This window comes from Solanum tuberosum, unplaced genomic scaffold (genome assembly GCF_000226075.1).
Source record: "Solanum tuberosum cultivar DM 1-3 516 R44 unplaced genomic scaffold, SolTub_3.0 scf00037, whole genome shotgun sequence".
NCBI classification, from domain to species: Eukaryota; Viridiplantae; Streptophyta; class Magnoliopsida; order Solanales; family Solanaceae; genus Solanum; species Solanum tuberosum.
In genome coordinates this window covers 1,571,824-1,594,919 of record NW_006238961.1, presented here as the reverse complement: position 1 = coordinate 1,594,919, position 23,096 = coordinate 1,571,824, and the positions used below count along the sequence as shown (strand labels likewise).

Sequence of the window (23,096 nt, the reverse complement as noted above, 5' to 3'; positions counted from 1 at the left end):
TAGTTTCACCTACTAGTTTTCTGAGTCGTTACTAAAAGCATGAACTCCCAAACTTGAATTTGAATTACAATAATACCCCCAATTAAAAATACTCAATTTATTTTATTTATTAATTTAATTAATTGTATTATATTGAAAGTAGATACCTTTTCAAATTAAAGGATTGTAACTTTTTCAATGAGTTTGACTTTTTCAAAGAGTTGTGATTCTTTTGATGGATTGTGAGTTTTTCAATGAGTTGTGACGTTTTCGAAGGGTTGTGATTTTTTCGAAGGGTTGTAACTATTCTAAAGGGTTGTGCCTTTTCTGATTAGTTGTGCCTTTTTCAAAGGGTTGTGACTTTTTCGATAAGAAATGACTTTTTTGAAAGGTTGTGACTTTTCGGATAAGGCACAATTAACACCTATTCATACTACTATTTGGTAGTTATAAATAGAGGGGTTTCCTCACAGTTTTAAACTACAATTTCTTTAAGTTCTCTACTCTTCTTCTTCTTAAAATATCTCAAGTGTTATTTACAAAAATTGATCAAGTTCAAAATTCAACGAAATTCAAGGTACCTCATAAGAAAGAGTTGGTGAAAAAATTGTAGCAACTCATTCATCAATTCACACTCGTATTTTTTCTTACTATTTTCATGAGTTAACAGTGACGAAAAGTTGTGGGAGAGATACTAATACTAAACAGATATGAAAAAAGGCATATGATTTGGGTAAGATATTTCTTCTTTGTTTTTTTATTTTTTATTCTTTTCCCCCAAACGAAGGAGTTTCTTCCTAATTTTGCTAAAACAATGGGTATCAACGTAGTCCATTGAATTTTTAGTTTTGATGTTAAATTCACTATTTGAAAAATGGATTTTCACTTTTACTTATAATATGATAACATAGCCATGATAATAATTATTTTTTAATAGATATGTATGTAAAAATTAACGGAGAAAGTAAAGTGTTGGTGGCAAGAGATTTAAATCAAATGGAACACTATAGTGAATATTGCATGAACATATATTTTCGTCTTCCTTCTTCAGTGGCTATGTATTGTTCCATATAATTTTTCTTTATATCACAAGATACACTCCTTACTAGCTATATAAAAATAATAAGAAAATAGTGATTGGTCATAAAATGATCTTAAATCAAATTAATGATTCTATAAATAATACTTTAAATTTTTTATTGAAAAATTTAAATATTTTATATCATGATACAACTTCTATAAGATATATACTAGATACTTTCATTAGACAATAACTATATGATATGTATGCGCCAGAAAAAAGGAGAAGACTACAATTCGACAAAGATAAGGTAGAAACTTAATGAAATGAAATATTTTTCACCGTAGGTGATGTTATTCATATATTAAAATTAAATTATTCTACCGAAGTATATATAACCATCATTCATTATAACAACCAAGTACACTTTTTGGTAATATTACCTCTCTATGATAGTCTTACTCAAATATTAATTGAGTACTAATATTTTGTAAAAGATATGTTACATATAAATATAAAATATTGAAATAATTATGGTAATCCTTATTAGTGTCATGCACATACTAAATTTCAAGTATGAATATTTAAGACAAAATTTGTACTTAAATGGTGTACATCATTTATGTTCATAACCTAAGAGGAAAGGCTATTTGTGACATTTTTTTATGGATATTTTTTTCTATTTTGTTGGTTAGATTTGTTTACAAAATTGAGTGAAGTAAGAAATAATATTATTAAAGAAATGTCACTTTCTCCCATATTTAAACTTTGAATGTATTTTGAAATGTTTTAATGATATCTGGTCATTTTGATCTCAAAATATAAGTAACTTTATGACAATATATATTAATAATTTAAAAACACTTGTCCTATGTTCGTTCAATTATAATTATTTACTGAAAAGCTTTAATTTAGTAATATTAATTATATTTTACATCATATACTATATATGTGATACACACATGCAACGCACATGCCGTGAAACTAGTATTTTAAAAGCTTAAACTAAATATTGTATTTCCACAAAAAAAAATTAAAAAATGAATATTTTCTTATTTTTTTTAAATTTAATTCAAAACTAATAGTATTTCAACAAAATTTAGTAAAATATTAAATGAGCATTTCATTATTTTATTTTTAAAATAGTTTAAAACAAAAATTGTATTTTCAACTAATTTAATGAATAAATATTTAAATTGGTTGGGTGACTTTTTAAATGGAATATCAATAGTTAAGTGATTTTGTGGATAAAATATTCATAGTTAAGTGACTTTGATGTTATAATTATAAAAGAAAGTTAAGTGACTTTCGATTAAAAGAACTATTAGTTGAGAGACTTTCTGCGAGAATAATCCTAAATTGAATAACTTTGAGGTTATAAAAGAAAGTTAAGTCGAAAAGAATTATTAGTTGAGTAACATCAAAGACGTTAACTCCATAATAACTCGAGCTAAACAAGACAGTCCTAATTAGGGAAAACGGTTGTATATAACAGAGCTTAAAAGTCGTACAAAATTAGTAAACTTATTTTGTTCATTTATAAGACTAATTAATCTTTTTCTCTCTGTTTTGTATTTCATTAGATTTTGAGCAATGCACTCAACAACTTTGGGGGCCTAAAGTCAAACTTCATAGGGATGCCTCATTTTAGTTGATATACATAAGTTGAATAATTATAACATACTCAGTATAATCCTGTAAATAAGGTTTGAAGAGATAGAATATATGCTGAAATTATGAATTAAGAATGTAAACAATGCAAATTATCATATATAAAATAATAATATAAGGTTAGAATAATAAAACTTGGCTCAAAAATTTATATAATGATATCGAAATAGTTTTGCACTGAATTTGATAAGTTGATATAATGATATTAATATAGTATTGTTTAGTTTTAATGCTTGAAATTTGAAAACATCAAAAAACAAATTTGATCTTCTTATGAACACCCAACAATAGATTTTACATATAATGTAGAAGATTTGACCGTTTGAAAGACTTTAGAATATTCAATAATGAGAGAATCAAAATAGTAAAAGAAGAATAAAAGTAAATATAAAAACAATAATTCTGGTTCATGATAATCATCAGAATATAAATAAGGTGACAATATAGATAACAACATAAAAAAGATGTCACAATTAACTAAACACTAATACATTTCTCAATGATCCCTATATTATATGAGGTAAAATATTATTATATTTTTTAACCAAAAAAATATTTTCAAATTCATCAAGAAATTTATATATATATATCACTAAATTAATATAGGTGGACCATGAAATATTATTATTTTATAGAGATATTATTTAATCAATAAATTAATATTTATTAATTTTAAGAGTGTTTCGACACTGCAAAATTCGTTTGGGGATGAAATCTCAGAGAATTTAAATGAATCCACTTGTGAAAACGTCATTCATGAACTTGAGATCATGATTAATGATCTCAGTTACAGCAATAAAATGGACGTTAATAACCTGTTGGATGGATGAAAATGATACATGTTCATAGATCCATAGCTTAGAAGAAATTGTGGATACCATTTTACAAGAAAAAAAAAAATTGATGATAAAGTAGAAGGTATACATTTGGAACAAGTTACGGTCAGGAAACACTTATTACATTTAGAAACCTTCACAATTTTATGGTGCAGCTCAAAAAAACAATACCGAAACTTTTGGATGCAAAAAGAAAAGTCAGAGATGAGCTTCAACAAGATTTAAATATTAACAAAAAATAGAACACAATAGAATCATGTTTCACTAAATTCTCTTATATATATTTGTACTTTTAATGAATTATTAATTTATAATATTAATGGGACCATATTTTTATATAAGGGTCTTCAGAGAATATATTATCTTATCATCTTACAAAAGGAGTGATTTTTTTCATTTGCCCAAGTCGGGACCGGAGAAAACTATTATCTTAGAGAGGTTATTAATTAATCGAGTATTAATTTAGTGAGGTTTTACTATATATATACTAGTTTTTTGGCACGTGCGTTGCACGTGATTACCAATTTCAAAAATATATGTTATAGTAAATAGTATTGCTTATTTAAGCATAGATTTGAACAATAAGCTTAGCAAAAAATAATATTACAGATTCTTTTGTGAATGTTCAATGTGGATCGTTATATATATCTCACACAAACCTATGAAGATGGTCAGTGAAAAAATTTATTAGTTAAATGCAATAATGTATATATTTATTTCAAATTGATAAGGTTCAATCATGTAATTAGTCTTATGTCACTAATATTACCTTATAGACAATATTTGCTTTGTATTTTTCTTGTCATCTGACCAAATGTGTTTTGCATATGTATTCCACGTTAAATTGTTTAGATGTCATATGAACATGTGAAGAGAACAACTACATTTTATATTTTCACATTTGTTGTGAGGTTGTTTTAAAAAAAAAAAAAAAAAACTCGAAACATTTTAAAATAATATATTTTGAAGTTAGAAGATCTTGATAATACATTTGTGATATATAATACTTTAATTTAAATACAAATACCTACCCAAATATAAATATACATTTGCATTAATTAATGAAAATATTTTTCTCATAAAATTAACTGTTAAATAAATGATAAAAATTAAACTAATACAAACTTCAACTGGCGTTATTACAAGTCATATGGACTTTTCTCGTCTAAAATAATGAAATATTAAGAAATAGTAAATAAGTAAAAATAAAAGGGCAATGTTTATATAGTAATAACTATTTTGAAAAAAAACTTCCCGAGAGTCTAAATCACATAAGTAACATTGATAAATAAAGTCATTATTTTTTCTTGAGCATCAAAAATAAATTGTGACAATTTTCTAAATTTTGGAAAAGATATTCAGAAGCATATATGTACATCACAAGAGAGACTTTTCTCGTCTAAAATAATGAAATATTAAGAAATAGTAAATAAGTAAAAATAAAAGGGCAATGTTTATATAGTAATAACTATTTTGAAAAAAACTTCCCGAGAGTCTAAATCACATAAGTAACATTGATAAATAAAGTCATTATTTTTTCTTGAGCATCAAAAATAAATTGTGACAATTTTCTAAATTTTGGAAAAGATATTCAGAAGCATATATGTACATCACAAGAGAAATTGTTAACAAAAACTAATGAATTTAGACTACATCATATTAACTTTATATATTGGAACATTACATACTAATGTATATATTAAGCAAAAAAAATAATTATTACATCATCAATATTATTTCGCCTCAAGTACTCGAGGTTATGGAATATACCCTTTTAGGATAGAACGACTTACTTCATCAAAATAGTGGTACCTGATATTCCGCTAAACTTCAAACTCACTCAACGACAATAAATCACACAAAAAATTTAAAATGCATGCAAGAAGAAAAATAGTAGAAGATTAAAAAAATTGTGGTTGAAAAATGAGAGGAAACCCCTCTATTTATAGTCAACAAAGGATAGTATGAACAAATATTTTTTTGTGTCTTATCTGAAAAGTCATGACCTTTTCGAGAAGTCACAACCCTTTGGAAAAGTCACAACTTATTGAAAAAGTCACAACTCTTTGGAAAAGTCACAACTCATCAAAAATCACAACCCTTCGAAAAAAGTCACAACTCATCGAAAAAGTCACAACCTAAGTTAGGAATATTATAGTAATTTACCATTCAAGTTATGAGTTCATGCTTTTAAGGTTATATATATATATATATATATATGAAAAAGTTTAAACTCCAAGCGATTGCTTTAGTGACCTTATGGTTGAGATGACCCAGCATATGACCATAAGTGTGATATGTATAACTTTGGAATCGAAAAAAAGTATCCAGAAAATCGGAATGATATTAATACAAAACGAAACAGACATCTCATTGGAATTAAGAAATACTTGATACATTTTGGTGTTCTGGTTGATTCCTTTTAACTACGTCTTCTCACTTAAAATATATGGGTATCAAAGAACAACACATCATATCCATTCTATAGATTAGGGGATCACAACACACTGTTTGATAGAATTTATTAGTAAAAATAATGCATGCACTATATTGTATATTAAAGTGTGTATTATTAATATCATAAATTTCTGTGTATTATTAATACCATGAATTTCTAGGTATCAATAATACAAGGGGTTTTAATACATGCATTAGCATGGTTTTAGACCCATTACCCCTCAAAATCTTTTTTACATCTTTTCCACAATAATTGTTTAAGGTATTTTTGTAAGTAATGAATGTTATTTTTACTATGCCAATGACCAAACAAACCATGCATAAGAAATAGTCTATGTATAACTAATTCCAACATTAATAATACAAGCATTATTAATGCAAGCATTACTAATACACTCTATTTAACATTATTCTTATACACCCTATCAAACAACCCCATCAACACAAATGGGTGGCTGTAAAGCTTGTGCATTTACAGTATAGCTGTTTGTCTATAACTTGAGCTACATTTACCTTTTCTTCCTACCAATAACCCAGGCTAGTCTACCCCAGGAAACAAAAACTATAACGCAGCCAGGCCTAGAAAGAGGCAACAGAAATCCCACTGTGTTTTACACAAAAGGAAGGAATATTGACAATCTTGTCATCAACCAAACTAGGAATTGTAGATGTATTCCATCTTCATTCATCATCATCTGCAGCAACATTTTCTCCATCTTCTCCATCACTTCCCTGCCTCTGCAATGGCTCATCCTCATCTGATTCTGACAGTGCCTGCCTTCGCCGACTTGCATTTGATGAAGGTGCAACCTTCAGCAATCCAAAAAAAAAGAGAATCAGTAAACCAAAACATTCTATGCATGACTTGATCTTTCTTTGAACTCAGAAGAGTTGAATGTAATATAAACAGAAGAGCACCGTTCATATGGGAAGATGAAAAATTAAAAGGTTCCTCTATTTTTCAGGAAACCTAATGTGAGCCAAACATAATGTTTTGGTTGGTTGGAAAGAGAAGAGGTAGGCAAGTGAAAGAGGAGTCACAAGGGTTAATTTTCTTGTTTTTATTGACAGATCAGAATTTCCAAGTACTCAAGTTTAGATAGGAACGAGGAAGTAAATGCCCTTTACATCCCTTCCAGTTCTACCAAACCACTTAAAGGAAAAAGACATTTGCCCAATAAGATGACCAAGCATGCTCCAAATTACCCTCTCCATCCCTTGTACCAAACGTGTAACAGTGGAAGGAGAAAACATATATACACCAAGAGAAGAGAGAGAGATTACAGTGTCATCCTCGGCATCGGAATCTTCAAGCCCAGCTGCTGCAAGTAGATCCTGTGGATTATTCTCTGCTTGATCATCATGATCATTTGTTTGATCATAAGATTCTTCATAATTTCTGTTACGGTCAACATCATCCACTTCTTCCTGATCATCCATCTCAGCTTCTGCTTCCTCAGATTCGTAATGAGATTTCTTGTCCCTCTTTCTCCGCTTCCCACCTTTCTTCCTCCTCCTCTCACCATGCCCGCCCTCGTCATCTTCATTCTGGGGCCTGTCTTTCCGCTTAGAGGCAGGAGTACTGCTTTTCCATTGTTCCTAGAGGCAAAATATGTAAGTATTAAACTTAGTGCAACTGAACTTCCTATTCTTGAAGAACTGAAGAGAGATGAAGATAAATGATATGTAAACCAACTAAAGTACAATTTTCACATTGCAGTTTAGAGATCAACAACTGTTTCCTAAAACAGATTATATTCTCTTATGCAACTTAATGGCATATATATACTCAATGAAGCACAACCTTCGACGGCTCTGTAAACCTTGACAAGTTTACACCTTCCACATAACTGCTATAGCTTCTATTTTAGTATTTTTTATCATACTTCAGACATTATGCCATCAACTAAACAAGAAAATAAACCTGTCAATCCTTAGTTAATAAAAATAGTGTAAATGCCATTTTTTAAATAATCTTAAACCAACTGACTTCTTTTATTCAAAAGTACTCAGGTGAAAAATTCTAAAAAAAATTCTATATCCCAAAGTGAAAAGTTCAAGGACTAGAACCTGAAATGGTATCCATGTGGAGAAAGTGAGGCTACTAATGTGAAGATAGTGTAAATTTTTCTTCTTTTGGAGCTCAGAAATTTATTACAATAACTTCTCCGAGTATAAAGATGATGTGACCTCGCAACAATTGTTATAGCAGTGACTATGAGAAAATATACCTTAATACGCTCTAAATGCTGCTCTTGCTGCATCACTTGCTTGAGTTCATCCTCTTGTTTTCGTCTCTCTAGCTGTTTCCACAAGGCATGTGAGTAAAAAAGCATGCAGCAAAAGCTATAATCATAAGATGCAGTGCTATAAAGAACTAACTTGATATTTTCTCTGTTCCTCGGCTTTTCTACGATTTTCTTCAGCCAATGTGACCTGACGAGCAAGTTCTATTCTCTGCTTATTCTGTTGATCTTCCCGCTCAGCTGCCTCACAATGAACTTTTGCAGCCTCAAGCAAGTGCTTGCAGTATCCAACATGAGTTTCGATTTTTTTCTCATCAAATCCATGAACATGAAGATTTGAAGCTGCAGACAATAGACTGAATAAGCGAACTGCATTCTTCAGCTCTGCAACTGTTGCCCTCACCTACACCGTCAAAAAAAAAAGATACAAACATAAGAACTGGAGATGCCCCTTTTTCTTTGTTTGTGATCTAATTATAGAATGTATGGTAAAATATAGCACTCAAACTCTCAAACTACCTGTAAAGTAAGTAAGCAAATACTCCCTCTGTTGTTTGTCTGGTTTTTTACTTGGCACAGACAAGAGTTCAAGAAAGTATTGAAAAATTGTTGAATCTTGTGGTCTTATACTAAAGGTAGGTAAAATGTACCTAAATGTCCTTTACTCTTGTGGTCTTAAACAAGCCACGCGAAAAGTTGCAATTAAAGAGTTGTCAAAAAGGGAAAGAGGCATATTTTGAAACAGACTAAAAAGGAAAGTCAAACAAACAAATTGAAAGGGAGGTAGTAATACATTTAGCCAAAGTATCAATATATGAGAACCTAGGTGGTGCTAAGCCAATCTTGGCATAGATCAACTATATTTCCTAAGATCAACCAGTTGGACATAATAGACCGTGCAGCAATCACATTACTCCAACCAGGCACAGGTAACCTGACTTGAAAAGGTCCCCCTTCTTGGTTCTCCAACTAAAACTTAAACAGCTTTGGGTTTAGTTAAGATTCAGCTGTCACAAATATTATTCTGACTCTTCTTCCTCGTATTCAGCAAGGCTCTATTCTTCTTTCAGATCTGGGTATGTAGTATGTACATATCTTTTTAGTAACTGCTTCATTGAACCTAGTAGTGCTACTCCCCCTGCATCTCTCTCTTTCAGCTCCACAGACTACAACAACAACATACCCAGTATAATCCCACAAGTGGGGTCTTGGGAGGGTAGGATGTACATAGATGTTAACCCTACTTTGTGGGGTGTGGGGTAGAGCGGTTGTATAGGGTGTGGGGTTGAGCGGTTGTTTCCAGTAGACCTTGGCTTGAAAGAAGTGTAATCACAACAATAGATTGTAAGGAATAAAGATGGCAAAGATCAGGATGAACAAAGCAACACATAGTAGTAAAAATTAAGCCTAAGGTATACGCGAATACAAACTAGTACAGCTAAATAATGAAAAGATGAGAAGAGAGGACTACGCCCCCCCCCCCCAAAGTACAACACCACTCACCTACTCTAATCCTCAACCTCCATACCTTCCTATCTTGGGTCATCTCCTCAGTAAGCTGAAGATGAGTCATGTCTTGTCTAATTATCCACACCCCCCGCATTCTTCTTCGGTCTACCTCTCCTCAAGCCTATTATAGAACAACCTCTTACACCTCCTTACTGGTGCACCTCCTATTCACATGCCCAAACCAGCTCAGCCTTGCTTCCCTCATCCTGTCCACCACAAGGCTTCAGCTTCAAAGACTATGCTGGTTCAATATAGATATGTGGCACAAATATGTCATTAAAGGCCTATTGAATAGGTATCATATGCACACATGATGGACTTGCATCTTATCTAGAAAATCATGAATTCATCACAGCGTATCACACATATTAAGAACATGAACAAGGAAGAACAGTTAAAAGGAACTAAATCATTATCAGAAAATCATGAAATCATCACAACATATGATATATATTTTAAAATGTCCACGAGGAAGAGCAGTTAACGGGACTAAAATAAAGAAACCCATTCATTTTAGTTTGACAAAGGGGAGGATGAAAGAGGAAGGAGAGGAAGAAAGGAGAAGATCATTGCAGTGAACCTCATCAACAGTCCGCTTGGTCTTTTGTAACGTTGAGGCTGAAAATTTCTGTAGTGCTACACCAGTGTCAAATCTCAACGTATAATTTGAAGGTGCTAAGTGGATGGCTCTTAATAAAGTCTTTTTACAATCTTGCCACTGCTCAGCTTCATAATGTGTTCTTGCTAAATAAAGAAGCACCTGACTGTCCGTATTATAATAAAATTTCCGCAGGCAATTTTGATACTGCAAGAACAAGGCATCAACATATTCAGTGCTGTGGAAATATCAACCCTGAGAAATAGCTAAAAATTGAAGAGATCACAAGAACATACCATTTTCACAGCCAATGCAAAGTTGCCTTGAGCAAAGTGAACATGTGCAAGATTAATCCACACATCAGGCATCTGGACGAAAACATTTCCACTGGCAGCTTCTTGAACCTACAAGGATTAAGGTCCAGCAGATACTTCATAAACTTGGGAACTTTTGCCTCAACCATGTAGAAGTAGAAAAAGTTAACAGACCTGCGTGAAAAGATCCTTTGAAATATCAAATTGACCTTTTTCTGCCAAAACAACACCGGCACCATTTGCAGCATAGAGATTTGCATTATGCTGGAAGAGAACCTGATGGAATGAACAGTATTTTACACATCAGACAACTGAAAATGTTCAACCAAGAGTCTTATCAAAATGCAAACAGAAAAATCCCAAAAAGGAAGTTTGAAGCTTAAACAAAATGAAGTCCATTTCAAAAGACTGTATGGCATACAAAACAAACTTATGACACGTTAAATAATTTCTTTTGACGTATACAATTATCTCACTAAGAACACCTAGACACATACGCTAAAAAAAGAAATCCAATATACACAGAAATTTAAGTTACTCCATTATCCTACTTAGCACATTTACAGTAATTTTTGATGGTCTTCCTGTAAAGATACACAAAACTCCATAACCTTATCTCCAAAAATTCAAAAATTAATAAAATAAGCAAATAACTGACGAAGTCAATTCACACAGTTGATGCACTTTTAAAGACTACATTGGACAAGCAACTTGTGAGAAATCAACGGACAGAAAATTATTGTTGAGATGTGTTACTTAACTGTCTTACACCAAGACCTATTTATATACATACTTTACACCGTCCTATATACCTATTTTCAAATGTGGGACACTAAGCATAGTATTTTATAGACGAATTATCTAACTACCCCTCTCAAGCCGGTGCATATATGCCATTTGAACCAAGCTGTTGCAAATGTAACTAATACAAGTAAAGGTGGGCATGGTATTCTAGATACCGAATACCATATTAAAACCGAAATGTTTGATACCGCAGTTTTGGTATTATGGTACTTGGTATCCATTTTTAAAAAGTTTGGAATTAGGTACAATATTTATATAAAAATGCTGAAATACCGAATACCCTGTCGAATGTATAGTTACATATAAAGTTCATATATATTAGTATAATTCTAACAAATATATAAAATAGTATAGTATAAAACTAATTATTTAGATGTTAGAACTTTGACTACTCTATCTCGATTGAATGTCCTTTTTGGGTAATTGATTAATGAAAGGAATTACTTGTACTTTCTTTTGAATATTCTACATGTGTAAGGTGTTTATGATATAATTGAGAAGTTTCTTGAAAAGCTTAAGTCATAATTACTAAATTAAATGGTATTTTAATTGTCCTATGTCCTCCTATAAATTACTTTCTACGAGCAATCCATACTAAAAAGAGAAATAGGCCTAAGTTAAAACACCTCAACGATCTAGTGTTCATCAAATATAGTAGAACATTGGTGCGGCATTACAATGCTCGCAATACCATTGATCCAATTTTGTTGGATAATATTGATGATGAAAATTAAGGGTTAACTGGAGCACCCCAAAATCATGAAGATAAAGAAGCATACGAAGGAGAATGTCTCACTTATGGTGATGTTGCTATGGCAAGGGGTGTTGAGGAGAATATTTATGGGTTTTTTTTTTTTTTTGGGGGGGGTTTCAAGTCCCAATTCAAGTAGAGCCCCTTGTTGATGAGCCCTCTGATGATGAAGAAGATGAGGACCAAGTAGAACCCTAGTTGATGGCACTTCAAGAGTTTGAGGATCTTGTTGAAGAATAGGATTTTTCTCCATTTGTGATTTGGTTATGCATTTGCTTTATATGTTGAGACTTATGAGGATTATTGACTATCTATTTCTAGAATCTATTATTTACTTTTTAATCTAAGAATTGAAAGATTTGTTTAATATGTTACCTCTATTAAATTCTTGATTATTTATCTATGCATATTTAATATATTTTATATTTATACTAAATAGCGTTTTATTTGGAAAAAGTGTGTGATTCGCTTCACGCTTCTTGCTTCTGTGAAGTGAGCCCTCGTCTCTTTTTTCTGCTTCTCACTTCCCAAAACACGGGTAACAATAGATTACTCAAAAGTTGGTATAAGCAATACCTAAGAGATATAAGATGATCAAAAGATGTAAAGTAAGGTCGAGCTCAAACAATCTAACATCAACTAACATAAGATACCGACGAAGGCCAGATGCGTAGCAACAAAGCCCCTTTCTAAACTCAAAAATAACCAAGTAAGTAAGACACTCTTGAGAGCACGAGGACGAGAAGGAATTGCTCGAATGGTAAGCACCCCTCGCTTCCAACCCGAAGGTTGTGAGTTCGAGTCACCAAGGGAGCAAAATGGGTGGGAGCTCCTAGGGAGGGGTTAAAAAAAAAAGAGCATTGGGAAGTCATAAACGGCTAAACTAGGATAAGTATTCTATGGCATTATTACTACAAAAGTATGAATAGAAACACCAAATTGATTTTATATTTCAGCAAAAACTCTTGAGTATAGAAAACTTCAGAATGATTTTCCATTAATAAAACCCCAATACATCTGGAATATTCATCCATCATACCAACAAACTAATGAAATCCTAAAGTTGATCCAACTCTACTAGGACTCCAAATATCATAATGAACTCCTAAAGTTGGATTTCCCCTTCCCGTGTTTTTGGAGCCAAAAGCATGCAACTCGAAAGAAATTTGGATTAAAGAGAATCTAAACAAATTTTAGTCAATGTTATCAAAGGTACGCTCAAGCCCCGAAGCGAAGCTCAAAACGTGTTGAGCGTTTCGCCTCGCTTAATGTGTGCTTCAGTGTCGTCATCAAAGGTACGCTTAAGCCCTGAAGCGAAGCTCAAAACGTGTTGAGCGTTTCGCCTCGCTTAATGTGTGCTTCAGTGTCGTCATCAAGGTTCAGAGACATACTTTTCCTTGCCAATGAACCTCTTCTGAGGAGACGACACTAACCAATTAATATTTCACTTTATGGTAATTATTTTTCAATTTTTTTGTTCGTATATTTGTCATTCATGCTTATAAATTATTAGGCTTGGACGAAATATATATATTTGTATTTCTCTCCATTTGCACCTTTTTTCATTAAAGCGCATGTTTTATTTGCACTTAAAGCCCCACAAGAACTTGGAGTTTTTTTGCGCTTTTTGCTTTTGATAACACTGATTTTAGCAAATAACCACAAATTTTAAAGCTGACCAGAGGAGAGAATACTATCAGATCTGCCTGAAAAACTTGCCAAAATGACTAAGAAGTTGCTGTTTGACTAAAGCAGGCTGAAAGAATTTTTAAACAAGTTGGACAAGGTATAGAAGCTTCAACTGATTCCCCCAGTGTAGGGGAAATTCAGAAAAGTCACCGGAAAAGTATGACCAAAATCTACAGAACAATAGATGAGAGATGACTCGGAAATCTTAGACGACCCAAGGAAAAAAGATCAGTTTTGGAAGATGGTCTAGAAAGGTCTCATGCGCCTGGAGCGCATGTCGGACACGTCGCTGGAGACGGAGGCTCCACCAGCACATGATGGTGAATCTGGCGGATTGTTTATCTGGGGTTTTCTCGCTGGAGTTTCCTCAACTAGTGGACCCATTGGAGAAAGAGTGGCGTGATCTGCCTGAAAAATCACCAAAAAGAAGGCACGGTGATTGTCCCAGACTTGCTGGTTACTGCACAGCAAGAATTCCTTACCAAGACTCTGATACCATGTGAGAAATAAAGGCATGGGAAAAATATTATTGAGATACGTTACTTAACTGTCTTACACTAAACCTTTAATATATACATACATTACACAACACTAAACACGTATTTTCCAATGTGGTACACTAATCATAGAATTATATAAAGTAACCATCTAATTCACAACCAAAAAAAGAATTGGGAAAGGTCACCATGCCTCATGGACAAACAAATTTGAGAAGTCATGGGACATCCAAAGATCTCAAATAGAGAAACTTGAAAATAAAAGCTGGATAATTTGGTAATCATTTCAATGCAATATTAGTCTCATTTTGAGCCTATTGTCCATCTTCCTCTAAGGTATTACAACCTTACTTTAAGCCTATCGTCAAAACATATCAGTTAGTACGTGGCTTCAACAGATAGCAACTTACAAAGAATTGGAAAGCACACAAATTATATGGTAAATTGTCATAAATGAGTGAGGTTGGTAGAGGACCTCTACCACCAAACTGTAGGTGGAAGTTGCAGTCATGTGGGAGGGTAAGTGGGAATAGTGTTGATCCTCTTGGGTGGGGTTGTTGACGGATGGGTGGAACCTGAGATTTGAACTAGTTACTGGGAGAAGAACAATACCTTTGTATAAAGTTCCTTAGCCTTCTCCAGATGAGTTGCTTCCAATTTCGGAGCTCTTTTCTCATTCCGAATTGCTGCGAAGTAATTCCAATTTCCCTTTAAAATACAGGAAAATTTAATAATAAGCTGATGTCCCAGGTTCTACTATAAGGTTAAATAGTAAGGATAAAAGTTGTAGTGATAAGTCAATAATTTCTAGAAATCAAGGAACAAGCAAAACAATAGGGTGACAAGAAAAAACGTGTCCAAGATGGGTATTATGCAAATCACAAACTAATAACAAAAATCATGAGATGAGAAATTTAATCAGCTTCAAACAAACATATGCACCAGACAAAGAGTAGCATAAGAATCATTTCCATCAGTTGCATCCTTAGCAGCCCGAAAAGTTTCTTTTGCCTTCACCCAGTCATCATTCTTAAGTTCCAAATCACCAAGCATTAGCAGTGCATCTGGATACTTCTCATTCACCTTTAGCGCATCACTAATCTGTAAACAGACAACAACTACGCCTTAGTCCCAAAAGAGTTGGGGTCGCATCAACAATTCATGGTCAATGAAAATCTTTCGTAGAAAGGGGGTTTTTGGGTAATTGAGAGTTAATAGAAGACAGTTTGCAAATAACGATACAAGGAGAGAACAACAACCAACTCATTGCTTAGCTGCACATTATTTCGGGCTTTTGCAATGGACGCCAGCCTCAGATAAGCATCTGCATACTCTGGATACTGAAATTTAGGAAAAGAGGTTACATACGGGATTGCCAAAGATGACATAAAGCCAAAGTGCAAAGAGATGCAACAGTAAACAGAGGAAATCTTTTAATTGATTTTCGGACAGCAAAATCACCCTTCGCCTTCAGTGGTGTTATTTACAGTTAATGAGGCACCATCAACAGAGCTATACAAGGCCATCTGTATTGGGCATGAATAGAGTCCCGACTCTTTGGTTTAATTAAGTTCTAGAAAGTTAAAAGGCCCTGATTGATTCAAGTCATATATTAGCCCACTATGACTCTACTATATTTTATCAATAATCTATTACTGAAAAATCTATTGTTTCAGATAATTATATATAGTAAGATAACAGATCTATCCATGGCTATAAAGATCAGCATCTCTATATTATATAACTCATATCCAAATGTGGAGAACTGACAATTAAAGAGTGTAATCAACAGAATGTTTTCACCCCCTCCCTAAAGTTGTTTTCTGATGATGTCTCTGGGAGAAGCAAGCCACCACTCTCCTTCTTTCTTCAATCACTCCGTAGGGATTAAGACAAGAGGGATTGTCTTTCTCTTTATACTATTCTCTACCTTTGTTCCTGATTACATTGGGCAGGTAGTGGCAAAGAAAGCAGCTGAGGTAAAGAAACTTACCCCTTCCATTTAGATAGGGAGATTCTCCGGCTTATTATTATTGACTTCATGCAACCACCCTATATCTACCATCTTTTTTACAGGATTTCAGAAACAATTAGACAACAATATAACCAAAAGCATGTGACTATCATACCATTTTTATTTGGAGAGAGGTTCTCATTAAGCTTGCAAGATATAAACATCAATTAACTTTCTAAATAAATTAGTAATAGTTTTATACAAGAATTGTTAAATGATTCACTTTTTATAACGAAGATTATCAAATTTTAAAAAGGTAACTTTTTCATTTCCATCAAAATTGAAAGCAATGTTTGAATTCACCTTTTTTGGCTCAGCAAACAAAAATGATGAATCTATGAATGTATTCATATTCTTTAATTTTGGATCTTCCATTTTACATATCTTTGATAAATAACTCAATAGTCTTTTGTTTAACAATTTTATACAGCAATGGAAGATTAGAAGGGGCAGCGCGGAGCACAAAATACCCCACATTAATATAGGTCCGGGGAAGGGCCGCACCAAGGGGTGTGATGTAGGTAATCTATATTGATGCAAGCATCAATTGTTGATTCCACGGCTCGGACTTGTAACCAATAGACCGTACCGAGATAGCTTTACCATTTCCCCAAGGCACCAATTGTAATACTACAAATAATTCACAAATTTAAGGAATTCAAATTAATGCTTCCTTTGTTCCAAAAGAATCTGGGATTCCATTTACAAGCTTCATTGCATCAAATTTTCAATGTGAATCCAAACACTGCTTTCTTTTGATAAATAAGATTTATTTAGAAACTAGGTAAATTTACTATAAATCACATTTTTTATAGCTTGAAAGAATCCAAAAATTGCTGGAAGAAGTGTAATTTGAATTGAGAACTAAATTAATATGTTGCCCTCGACATTTAGGTAACAATTGATCAAAGTATAAACACTTTACCGGAATTTCACAGCAAAAGAAGAATAAAAATCTTAAAAAACAAAGAGTTCTTGTTGACCCTAAGCAGTTATTAACCTTTATTCTTGAATGTCAAGTGGCAACGTATAATTAAGTAAGCATTCAAATCAACATATACTAATACTATCTTAGTCTTACATTATTTTGACCTTGATGTGACAGCTCATGCTTTTTTAATACTTAATCGTTAGATTGCGGTTTTCTTTCTGTCTTTTACCTGCGCAGCTCATACTGTTACAATTTTTCCCCTTTTGTAAATACCCAGACCTTCCAATAACAATCTAGGAATGCATATGGAAAACATTGAAGGGCATTACTTCTTAGAAGTCCAACCATCTTAATCATATAACAACCAAGAACAAAAAAAAATCATCAATATTAGATGTCACCAATAAGTCAGTTCATAATCAATGTGATAGTGCCAATTGGACATGTGTTCATACCTTGAATAAGATAAGCCGGTAAAAGATGCTGGCAGTTTCTGTGTCATGCAACTGCTCCAGTAATCTTGCCATGTTAAAGAGTGTCGAAACTTTGTTCCAAGGAAGTTCCACAGTACTTCCTTGTTCCTCAAGTCTATGAAATAGCTGTAAGTCCTTGTATTGTCGAACAGATGCACTGGCATCAATTGGATATTGTGCACTTTTTAACAGATCAGATTGTGCTTCACCATTGGGATACAAAAGCCCTCCAGAAGTTGGATCATCAGACCGTGCTTTAGCATCAAGGAACCTCATCCATATGCCATCACCTAAAGCTTCCTTGAAGCTTTGTGTAGCAAGCTGGAAATCAGTAATCAGAAAAGGTTAGTGATATGCATTATAGAATGCAATGATAAATCTAAGGGCATCTCCAACTCTACCCTCTATTTTACTCTCCAAATATAGAGTTCTCTATTTTTTAAGAGAACCAACTCCAATCCAATTCTCTATTTTACTCTTTAAAAAAAATGTTCTTCTCTCTCCTCAATATTATATTATTATTTCTATTTCATTCTTATGTTCTTATTTCATAATATAAATCATTTCTTCTTTTTGCAAATAATCACCCTATAATCTATATAATCTTCATGTAATATAAAATTTTATTCTTTTCAAATTCTTCATTTAAGATAAAATTATATTTTATTCTAAATTTCTAAATAACTTAAATTGCAACAAATATTATATATAATACATATTAACGAACAATTCAAATAAAAGTGAAATCATTGACGAAATGCAATTACATAATACATATTGCATCATTCATAAAATTTATTTTAAATTTTACATAAATACTCGACTTTCAAGACTATTACATCGCTTTCATAAACGCTTTATTAATGCATTACGAAGTTCAAATGAGCAATTTTTTGTCCTTATTTTTTTTATGTGTAGCTAAAAATTGTTTAAATTAACAATATCATCTTGTATCCAATTATTTCATGCATGTAGTAGTTTACTTCTCCTATTCCCTTTTGAACTATTGCATCAAGTAATTTCACGCTCATTAAAAAGTGTAGTTTAATAATATATCACTATAACATAAAAGTAGACTATTTGAATTATCATGTAAATTTTGTGCATTCTTCTTAGTGAACAATAATTATAATTTTAAATTACATATTTAAAGTGAAAAAAAAAATTAAAAATATTTATTAAAATTGTTAATTCGTGATGGAAGTAGTATACTTATCAATAATATTATTTTTTTTATGACAAGGGAAACCCGCAGCCGCTACCCTTTGGGTGCGCACAGGTGCAATAGCTCGCAAAACCACATAGGACAGGTAACCCGCACTAGGCAAGCCCGGTGCGACGAGCTCGACCCAGAAGGCAAACCTCTTTCTTTCGCTGGCAAGGGGTTTCGAACTTGAGACCTCCAACATGGAAGTCCCAAGCCCAAACCACTGGGTCACCCCGAAGGGTTTATCAATAATATGTTTTTAGATGATATATTACTTAAAAATAATTACAAATATTAAAGACTTAATTAATAGTCTTATATAATATAGATAATATTAAAATAATTTTAAATTACGTATTTAAAGTGACAATTTTTTTTAAAAATAAAATAGAAAAATTGTTAATTCAGAATGGAAGTAGTATACTTATCAATAATATGATTTTAGATGTTATATTACTTAGAAAATAATTATAAATAATAAAGACTTAAATAATGATATAATAGAAATAATATTAAATTAATCAAAAAGTGAAATAGATAGGTGAATAGTACATCTCTATAAATGGAGGATAAAGAGTAATATGGAGGTGGGTTGGAGAGGGCATTCTCTATTTTACCCTCCAAAGATAGAAAATGGAGGATAAAATAGAGATGGGTTGGAGATGGTCTAAACATGCAAGCAACTCAAAGTCACTGACAAAAAGGAACTTTACAAACCTCAAATTCTTCCCTTTCAAAATGGAGGACGCCAATATTGTTGAGTAACTCTATTGGTACTTCTTCATTTGATTTCTTAAGCAAATTACGCGCCTGCAAAATTAGTTAGGTCTTACCTTAAGTGTACAATAATCTTCTTTTAGAGGTTAAAGTATAATGAACAGTGTTGTGCAAATTTCACATCAACCTCAGAAATTCATGGCCATCAAGAGCAATTTACAACACTGATGCTAGACAAAGCAGAATTCTGGATGCCCAATGTTGCCGCTACCTACATGTAAGCATGCCATATATGCATCTCATCTATGTGAAACTCTAATACCTTGAGTCAGACGAACAAGTACTTTCAACAACCGACCTTTTCATAAACAAGTTAACCAACAACTAACTACTACAGGGAAGAGTTAAAACATCTGTAACCTGAAAATAAGACTTATTTATTGAACAGATGGAAGTGAATAGTAGACTTGCAATCCAAAAAAAGAAAGAAATTTTAAGAAGAAACAAAGAAACAAGAAGGATGAATGAAATTTGAGCAACTTCCAAATTTTGGAAGACGGAAAATTAGGGATCAAATTTACCGATCAGAAAAAATTAGGGAGAAAATAATTTTTAACTCTTCCTTTCAACTAAAGATAGATTGATATTGAAGTCAAAGCAAAATAAGATGGATCCTCAAAGTATTGAAGTTCAGAAAGACTGCCTAATTTGAGAATGTTTCCGTATAGAACACCGATTTTCTTTAATTTTTTTCATCAGTAGAATAAGAAACTTCTTATGCTCAACTGAGTTCTACATGCTATCCTCATCACTCCTTCAATAATACAGAAGTACATTCTGCTACTGGGAGCATAAGCAAGTGAATTGAACAAATATACAGAGATAAATGGAAATATACAAGGCCCTTACTGTTTTAAAGGCCTCTAAAGCAGCAGCAGGATCATTTGAAATTAACAGCTCTCCTATATCCAAAAAGGCCTGCAATGAAGCATGAAAAAATATAATTAAAGCAGGTACTCAGGAAGAGAATAGTATCTCACTTAAGATGTCATGCCATCCTTAGTACAAAATCTTTTGGCGAAGAAAATGATTTTATTAATAGTGGAGAAGTCCCCATAATACAAGTAGTACACCAAAAAGTAGAGACACCTAGATCACCATTGTAGTCTAATTTTTAAATGGATGAAAGCATTACACCCCGTGATACAAGATGGAACAATAGCATTTAACCATCTTTGTTTGCATTGTAAGTGGACTGAGGAGCTATGGAGAATGTTCATTTGCCTGAAGGGAATTAGGTGGGTGAAACAAGGAAGCATCAAAGGAGTTCTAAGTAGCTGGAATAGGGATGGCAATGCTTCAAAGAAGAAGGAGATATGGAAGATTGTCCAAGCATGCATTTGGTGGACAATTTGGAAAGAGAGGAACAATAGGAGCTTTGAGAATGTGAATGAATTGCTTAGCTCTTTTCTATTTTTGGTGTAAACAAGATATTTTAGCTAGAACAAAAGACATCTTTGATGTACTAGATTGTCTATAGGCATCAGTTTGATAAAGCTCAAACCTTCTGTAAGATGTAATACTTTTTTGAAGGGGGGCTACACTTTTGGTTGTAGTATACATGTGGATATTAATAGACCAAAGTTACCACCCTCAAAAAAAAATGGAAACAATTATAAGCTTTCAGATATAAAGAGATATTACACAATCCCGATAAATGAGTCAAACAGACCCACTACACTACCTTCTTCTGGCCTTTTGAAAAATATTTTCTTCCACTAGCACCAACAAAATACACAAGTCAAATTAACCTCTTAACTCTACATCCAATCAAATATTATCATGTAAAACAAAACAGATGGATCACCTTTCATACAAATTGAGATATTAGAGAAAAAGAAAACTTCCTAGACATTGGTAAATTGAATCAAACCGACCCAAAATAGAGGAGTTACTATACATGAAAAACTTGAACACTATAAACACTCCTATATGAATGTACCATTGCAAGAGTTATTATATATGAAAAGAGGGGATGACAAGCTCCAAGAAAAGAAGACATGGAAAAGAATATTTTTTAGTGTTTCAAGGAGCAGGGAAGACAATCCAAATTCACCTTACTAGCATTTCTTTCAAAAAATATGGCAAAGTAAAAATTGTCTCAATAATGATGGGGTGAATATTCAGTCTTTTGAGAAATTAGGTTATCTGATATGGCAATTAGGATAAACGGAAATTAATAAATTCACCAAATCTGGTACATAAACAGAAAATTAGAATATTATTAAGACGCAAAAGAGATAATTTTCCAGTTTTTAATACGGTTACATGTACAAAGCCATTAGTCATGGTGTTACTCAAAGCACCATTGCATAAGGATTATATAGCTATTCAGATGTTGTAAACCAACAATTTCTTATAAAAAAAACAATGAGTTCATTGAGTTCATTTTATAAATAAAAACAGCAGGACAATGGTATTACACTTTAAATCACATTCTAATAGATTTAAAACTCCCACCCCTCTAGTACTCAAGAGACTAGGAGGATTGCATCAGCATCACATGCCCTTTTTTCAGAAACTATAGGAGGATCGCATCAGCATCACATGCCCTTTATTCAGAAACTATCTTTATTTGTTCATTTTTCCTTTTTTCCCCTATTTTCTTTAGTTCCCTGTTCCTACAAAGGGCTTTCAAAAGATATTATATAAAATAACTGAAAAACAAACGAATCTCCTTTCTTAAATAACCTATCAGCATTTGATAGATTATTCAGCACCGAGCAATCTTAGTTATTAGTGGAGGTTTGGTTCGTTAGCTGGTACTTGTTTAGTCATTCAGAGAGTGACTGGCATTTTTTTAGATGCATTATACACATAAAAATACCTGGGGATCACGAGGATCAATTTTTGTGGCTTTCTTCAAATATTCCTGAACCTTCTCTGCCTGGCCAAGCTGCACATAAATGTGTGCAAGAGCCTGCAAAAAAAGAAAAAGATAAACTATTCAAATAACAAAAGCAAAATGTTGACAATAGTCAGAACTTGAAGCAATGACCAGTGTGAGAAATATTGGAAAAGAATATTATTGAATTGTTGTTGTTTACATTATTACATTGAGACTCTATTTATAGACCCTAGAATACAATCCTTTACCAAGTAGGATACTATTTAGTATTCCTATTTCTATTTCTATTCCTATTCCTGTTCTAATAGGATTGTATAAACTTATTCCTATTCTAATAGGATTGTATAAACCTATTCCTATTCTAATAGGATTGGTTAAACCTATTCCTATTCTAACACTCCCCCTCAAGCTAGTGCATACAATTCATGTACCTAGCTTGTTACAAATGTAATTAACACGAGGACCGATGAGGGG

At 32.6% G+C, this 23,096-nt stretch overlaps 1 protein-coding gene across 1 annotated transcript in view; it reads right to left on the bottom strand.

The window, feature by feature from the left end:
- Window positions 1-6,283: 6,283 nt before the first annotated feature.
- The window catches only part of LOC102601563 (protein CTR9 homolog), a 24,342-nt gene continuing 7,529 nt past the window's right edge, over window positions 6,284-23,096 (bottom strand). Inside the window, exons 11-24 of the mRNA XM_006342301.2 lie at window positions 22,602-22,694; window positions 20,624-20,692; window positions 19,715-19,807; window positions 17,773-18,111; window positions 15,632-15,712; window positions 15,315-15,473; window positions 14,985-15,080; window positions 10,806-10,907; window positions 10,614-10,721; window positions 10,300-10,524; window positions 8,347-8,613; window positions 8,196-8,267; window positions 7,249-7,563; window positions 6,284-6,774 (exon numbers count right to left, since the gene is read on the bottom strand). Coding sequence (XP_006342363.1) covers window positions 6,646-6,774; window positions 7,249-7,563; window positions 8,196-8,267; window positions 8,347-8,613; window positions 10,300-10,524; window positions 10,614-10,721; window positions 10,806-10,907; window positions 14,985-15,080; window positions 15,315-15,473; window positions 15,632-15,712; window positions 17,773-18,111; window positions 19,715-19,807; window positions 20,624-20,692; window positions 22,602-22,694 — 2,148 coding nt within the window. The 3' untranslated portion in view covers window positions 6,284-6,645. The remainder of the gene's footprint in view (window positions 6,775-7,248; window positions 7,564-8,195; window positions 8,268-8,346; window positions 8,614-10,299; window positions 10,525-10,613; window positions 10,722-10,805; window positions 10,908-14,984; window positions 15,081-15,314; window positions 15,474-15,631; window positions 15,713-17,772; window positions 18,112-19,714; window positions 19,808-20,623; window positions 20,693-22,601; window positions 22,695-23,096) is intronic.